Source organism: Ixodes scapularis, unplaced genomic scaffold (genome assembly GCF_016920785.2).
Source record: "Ixodes scapularis isolate PalLabHiFi unplaced genomic scaffold, ASM1692078v2 PGA_scaffold0__279_contigs__length_252992795, whole genome shotgun sequence".
Taxonomy (NCBI): Eukaryota; Metazoa; Arthropoda; class Arachnida; order Ixodida; family Ixodidae; genus Ixodes; species Ixodes scapularis.
Window position 1 is genome coordinate 33978623 of NW_024609835.1, and position 7040 is coordinate 33985662.

The window sequence follows — 7040 nt, forward strand, 5'->3', positions numbered from 1 at the left end:
TATTCATATGTGCGGTAAGGTGAGTTGAAATGTTTGGACCTGACCCTGCTATAATAACGCAGAGTAAGCAAAATAGGTAAAATATGATTATAAAGCAATTAATTGCAAACGTGCAAGCATTTACTTTACTATTTGAAAATTGCTTTACATTGGAATTTACTCCCATTGAATTAATATCAAAAAACATTATAGAAATATAATTCACCCGCTGCGTGGACACCTCTATACAAACATTGGTTGAAATATTTGAATCCGACTCTGTAGCCATGAAACAGAGTGGGCAAACTAGGTAAAGTATTAGTGCTATTAAAGTTTCTTTAATCCGAAGCGACAGCTGACTACTTTTAATTGGATATAGCAAGCATCTCGAGAATAAACTAATGGACCGTTGAAATCACCGCTGTGGTAAGATCAGTTGGAGTTTTTTTTAATTGCGCTGCTATGAAGATGGAGTTAAACATATGTAAGGTATTAGCTCTGTTGAAGTTTTCATGAGACAGAATATGACGCTAAATTTGACTGCCATTAGCCGAAAATAAAAAAAGAAGTCTTTCCAGGATGAAATTACCAACCCGTTTTGTCCATGCTTGTCGCCCCATCAGATGGAATCATTGAATCGGACCCTGCTGCAATGAAGGTAGAGTATACAAAGTATGTCAAAAATTATCACCATTAACTTTGATAGAACATAATCTTCAACTCAATACACTGCCAATGAATCAATATGAAAATTATTTGCAACATTACTGAAACATTTTATTTATTTGTGTGGTAAAATTAACTTCAAAGTTAAAATCTGACTCGTTTTGGGATGAAGATAGGGCTGTCAAAATATATAGAATATGAATTATATTTAACAGTTCTAACAGCAAATTTAAAAAAAGGGGGAACGGTTATGATTTGATTGGTTTACAATGGTAACAACAAATACCATACGCTTTTAAAACCTGTATGAGACTAATACCAGCGCTACTACATAAGATAATTTAATAAAGGTACAATAGCTACTCGCAGCGTTGGTGGTTATGGTTTCAAGATATATAGCGGCTGAATCGGATCTTCTTAACCCACAATAGTAAGATTAATAATGTACCTTAGCGACAGCAGTTTTGAAAATCTGAATGTACAGTACCAAAACCTATACAACTTTTGTGACCTTTAAATGAAAGCTAAAAAGTACTTACATGATGCATTTATTGGTGTGGTGGCTTCAGTTCTAACGATTGATTGCCAACTCGGAGCTGAATGGGTGGTTTTGAGAAATTATGTAAAATGTTCATGCTATTGGAACTTTGACAAAGCATAATTTGCATATATAATGGACAAGAGTTGCGGAAATCGCGGTAAAGCGTTACTAACCTGTTGCGTTCCATGCTGTGGTAACGTCAGTTGGAATGTTTGAATCCGATCCTTCCAAAATAAAGTAGAATTTTAAAAACAAAATCAGTTATAAGTTGGCCCTATTAAAATTTGGATGAGACAACACCTGAAGCTACAGCCGACTACTAGTGAATTATATCGTAAACATCCGGGGAAAGGAATACTGACCTGTTGCGTCCAATGCTTTGGTAACCTCAGTTGGCATGGCTGAATCAGACACTGTTGAAGAAAATATAGAGTTGGTTGGGGAAGCAAAATAGGTAAGATGTCAACGCTATTGAAACTTTAACAGGACCAGCTTTTACGCTATAATTTAATACCATTGAAATACAAAATATTGTAGGAAACAATTAAGGTACTTACGTGTTGCGCTTATTGATGCAGTAACATTGAGTGTAACGGTTAAAGTTGACCCTGTTGCAGGGAAGGTAGAGTTTGAAAAATATATCCTATATTAGCACTATCGAAACGTTAATTAGACAAAATCTGTAGTTACAATTCACTTCCATTTATTGAACAGATCAATCCTCATAACGTCTTGTTGACCCGTTGTGTTCATTTGTGGGGTAAGGTCAGTTGAAATGTTTGGACCTGACCCTGCTATAATGAAGCAGAGTTCCCCAAATAAGTAAAATATTACTATAATGCAATTAGTTGCAAACGTGCAAGCTTTTTCTTTACTGCTATTTGAAAATTTCCTCAAGTTCGAATTTACCACCATTGAATGATTATTAAAAAGCATTATAGAAAAATAGAATTAATCCGCTGCGTTCACCTCTATACTAACATTGGTCGAAATATTTGAATCCGACTCTTGGCATGAAGCAGAGTGGGCAAACTAGGTAAAGTATTAGGTGTGTTAAAGCTTCTTTCATCGGACGCCACAGCTGACTACCTTCAAATGGATATAACAAGCATTTTGACAATAAATTAATGCACTGTTGAATTCACTGCTGTGGTATACGACCAGTTGGATTTTTTTTAAATTGCGCTGCTATGAAGATAGAGTTAAACGTATGTAAGATATTAGCTCTGTTGAAGTTTTGATGAGACAAAATAGGACACTAGAATTGACTGCGATTAATCGAAGATAAAAAAAGTCTCCCCAGGATGGAAAAACGGACCCGTTGCGTCCATTGCTGTCTCTTCATCAGATGGAATCATTGAATCGGACCCTGCTGCAGTGAAGGTAGAGTGTACAAGGTATGTCAAACATTAACACCATTAATTTTTTAGAACATAATCTTCAACTATAATAGACTACCAATAAATCAATATGAAAATGATTTGAAACATGACGGATCTATTTTGTTATTAGTGTGGTAATATTAATTTGAAAGTTGAAATCTGACCCGTTTTGGATGAAGGTACTGTTGTCAAATATATAAAATATTAATTATATTCTCCCAGTTCTGACACAAAAATTAAAAAAAACGGCGACGGTTATGACTTGATGCGTTCACTGTGGTAACATCAGATACCATGCGTTTTTAAACCTGTATGAGACCAGAGCTGGCCAAATTACTCATATGTTGTAATTAAATTACATTACTAATTTCCTGAAAATTGCTGAAATGTAATTAAACTACATTACAAATTACCACAGCCAGAAAGTAATTAATTACCATTACAAATTACTTTTAAAAGTAATGACATTACTTTCGCATTACTTTTGAATAATTTTAGATATACAGGAGCTATTGATAACTTCCTTTTACAGATAACTTCATTTACATTATTTACACAGTTCACGGCACACAGCTAGAACTCTCTGTTGCATGTTTACCGATGGACAGAGGAACGCACGCGACTGATCCGTTTCCCACCCCAACCCGGACAACTTTTTTTGGAGATGACTGAGGACTCAACGCGGATTTTCTCTGGGTGGGGGGAGAACAATTGTCATTGTTCGCAAAATCGCATCGAGCGCCGTTCCACCAGGGGCCTTAGTTCGACCTACTTCCCATCCTTCGTTTCCCGAGAATGTCGAGCAGAAAAGCTCGAATGGCAGGCACTTACCAGCCCTATTTCTCACAGTGGAAGATAACACAGAGAGGGTACGCAGCATGCATCAGAAAAAGTAAGCGGAAACTTTCAAGAGGGGCCAGAAAACGTCGAATGCAAAACCGCAAAACATAGGAAGAGAATCGCGCTGAGCGGGTTTTCACAGTTCAAGAGAGTGGCAGAAAATGTCTAGCTGATGGCGGGCGCGAGAGTCGCACCAGCCGCATGAGCATCAGCAACGTAGCGGCGGCCGAAGAGCGTTTTTTGGAAAGGTGTAGAGGAAAAAGAAAAAGTAAAATAAAAAGAAAAGCGCTCTTGTGTATTGTGGACACAAATATATGCCTGGTGCGAAAAAGTAATTATGGAATTTAATTACAATTACCGTCGCTGGAGTAATTCGTTACATTACTAAATTACCTGCTACAAAAAGTAATGAATTACATTACTAATTATTGGAACAAGTAATTAAATTACTGTAATTTCATTACAGTAATTACATTACTGCCAGCTCTGTATGAGACTAATACTACCGCTACGACATAAGATAATTGAATAAAGATAAGATAGCTACTCGCCGCGTTGGTGGTAATGGTTTCAAAATATATAGTGGCTGAATCGGATCCTCTTAACTCACAATAGTAAAATTAATAAAGTACCTTAGCTAAAGCAGTTTTGAAAATCTGAATATACAGTACCAAAGCATATAAAACTTTGGTGACCTTTAAACGAAAGCAAAAAATTACTAACATGGTGCATTTAATGGTGTGGTGGCTACAGTTCTAACGATTGATTGCCAATTCGGAGCTGAATGGGTGGTTTTGAGAAAATATGTAAACTGTTAATGCTATTTGAACTTTGACAAAGCCTTATTTTCATATATAATCGACAGCATTTGCGGAAATCGTGGGAAAGCATTACTAACCTGTTGCGTTCAATGCTGTGGTGACGTCAGTTGGAATGTTTGAATCCGGCCCTTCCAAAATAAAGTAGAATTTGAAAAATAACATCAGTTATAACTTGGCACGATTAAAATTTGGATGAGACAACACCTAAAGCTACAACCGACTACTAATTAATTAATATTGTAAACATCCGGGGAAAGGAATACCGACCCGTTGCGTTCAATGCTTTGGTAACATCAGTTGGCATGGCTGAGTGTGACTCTGTTGAAGAAAAGATAGAGTTCGTTAGAGTTAACAGAATAGGTAAGATGTCAACGCTGTTGCGACTTTAACAGGACCAAATTTTACGATATAATTTAATACCAGTGAAATACCAAAAATCGTAAAAAACAAATAATGTACTGGCTCGTTCCGCTTAATGATGCAGGAACATTGATTGAAAATGTTAAGTTTGACCCTGTTGCAGTGAATGTAGAGTTTGAAAAATATCTCCTGTATTAGCACTACGGAAATATTAATTAGTCAAAATATGAAGCTACACTTCACTTCCATTTATTGAACACATCAATCTTCATAAAGTCTTGATGACCCGTTATGTTCATTTGTGCGGTAAGGTCAGTTGAAATGTTTGGACCTGACCCTGCTATAATAAAGCTGAGTTGTCAAAATAGGTAAAATATTATTATAATGCAAGTAATTGCAAACGTGGGAGCTTTTACTTTACTGCTATTTAAAAATTGCCGCAAGTTAGAATTCACCACCATTGAATTGATATTTAAGAAAAAAAACTATAGGAAAAGATAATTCATCCGCTGCGTTCACCTCTATACTAACATTGGTTGAAATTATTGAATCCGACTCTGTTGCCATGAAGCAGAGTGGGCAAAGTAGGTAAAGTATTAGTGGTATCAAAGCTTCTTTAATCGGAAGCCACAGCTGACTACCTTTAAATGGATATAGCAAGTATTTTTACAATTAATGCGCCGTTGAATTCAGTGCTGTGGTAAGATCAGTTGGATTTTTTATTGAGCTGCTATGAAGATAGAGTTAAACATACGTAAGATAATAGCCCTTTTGAAATTTTGATGAGATAAAATAGGACTCTAGATTTGACTGCCATTACTCGCAAATAAAAAATGTCTTCCCAGGATGGAATTACTGACCCGTTGCGTTCATTGCTGTCGCGCCATCAGATGGAATCATTGAATCGGACCCTGCTGAAGTGAAGGTAGAGTATGTCAAACATTAACACCATTAACTTTGACAAAACATAATCTTCAACTACAATAGACTACCAATAAATCAATATGAAAATGGTTGGAAACATTACTGATCCACTTTATTTATTAGTGTGGTAAAATTAATTTAAAGTTTAAATCTGACTCGTTTTTGGATGAAGGTAGTGTTGTCAAAATATATAAAATATTAATTATATTCAACCAGGTCTGACACAAGATTTAAAAAATGGGGGCGGTTATGATTTGATGCGTTCACTGTGGTAACATCAGACACCACACGTTTTTAAAACCTGTATGAGACTAATACCAAAGCGTCGGCATAAGATAAGTGAATAAAGGTAAAATAGGTACTCATTGCGTTGGTGGTTATGCTTTCAAAATGTTAAGTGGCTGAATCGGATCCTCTTAACCCACAATAGTAAAATAATAAAGTACTCTAGCGATAGCGGTTTTGAACCTCTGAATATACAGTACGAAAGCATATATAACTTTGGTGACCTTTAAATGAAAGAGATAAATTACTTACATGGTGCATTTATTGGTGTGGTGGCCTCAGTTCCAACAATTGATTGCCAACTCGGAGCTGAATGGGTGGTTTGGAGAAAATATGTCAAATGTTCACGATATTGGAATTTGAGAAAATATAATTTTCATATATAATCGACAACAGTTTCGAAAATCGCGGGAAAGCATCACTAAGCAGTTGCATTCAATGCTGTGGTGACGTCAGTTGGAATGGTTCAATGTGATCCTTCCGAAATTTAAGTAGAATTTAAAAAAAAAACAATATCAGTTATAGGTTGGCCTATTAAAGCTTGGATGAGACAACACCTAAAGCTATAACCGACTAGTATTGAATTAATATCGTAAACATCCGGGAAAAGGAATACTGACCTGTTGCATCCATTGCTTTGGTAACATCAGTTGGCATGGCTGAATCTGATTCTGTTGAAAAGAAGATAGAGTTGTTTAGAGTTGACAGGATAGGTAAGTTGGCAATGCTATTGAACCTTTAACAGGTTAAAATTTAAGCTATAATTTAATACCGTTTAAATTCTAAAAATCTTAGGAAACAAATTATGCACTGACCCGTTGTGCTTATTGATGCAGTAACATTGATAAAAATGGTTAAATTGGACCCTGTCGCAGTGAAGGTAGAGTTTCAAAAATATATCCTTTATTAGCACTATGGAAACGCTAATCAGTCAAAATCTGAAGTTACAATTTACTTACATTTATTGAACAGATCAATCTTCATAAAGTCTTACTTACCTGTTGTGTTCATTTCTGCGGTAAGATCAGTTGAAATGTTGGGACCAATCCGTGCTATAATAAAGCAGAGTTGGCAAAATAGGTAAAAAATGATTATAATGCAAGCAAATGCAGACGTGCAAGCTTTTACTTTACGGCTATCTAAAAATTGCTGCAAGTTGGAATTCACCACCGTTGAATTAATATTTAAAAAAAAACATTATAGCAAAAGATAATTCACCTGCTGTGTTCACCTCTATACTAA

The 7040-nt window shown here is 35.8% G+C and overlaps 1 protein-coding gene and 1 long non-coding RNA gene across 2 annotated transcripts; both read right to left on the bottom strand.

Annotated features, from left to right (window-relative positions):
* Positions 1–1184: 1184 nt before the first annotated feature.
* LOC121833501 lies at positions 1185–1598 on the bottom strand. The gene is made up of 3 exons (XR_006076734.1): positions 1549–1598; positions 1360–1410; positions 1185–1241 (listed from the first exon to the last, which is right to left on the bottom strand). It is a non-coding gene; the product is annotated as an uncharacterized LOC121833501 (long non-coding RNA).
* An 862-nt stretch (positions 1599–2460) lies between these two features.
* Positions 2461–6809, bottom strand: LOC121836696. Its single transcript, XM_042291672.1, has 8 exons — positions 6797–6809; positions 6614–6710; positions 6419–6534; positions 6051–6107; positions 5450–5503; positions 4497–4547; positions 4307–4357; positions 2461–2558 (listed from the first exon to the last, which is right to left on the bottom strand). Exons 1-8 carry the CDS (start codon positions 6807–6809, stop codon positions 2461–2463), a joined length of 537 nt encoding a protein of 178 aa, XP_042147606.1.
* Positions 6810–7040: the final 231 nt, after the last annotated feature.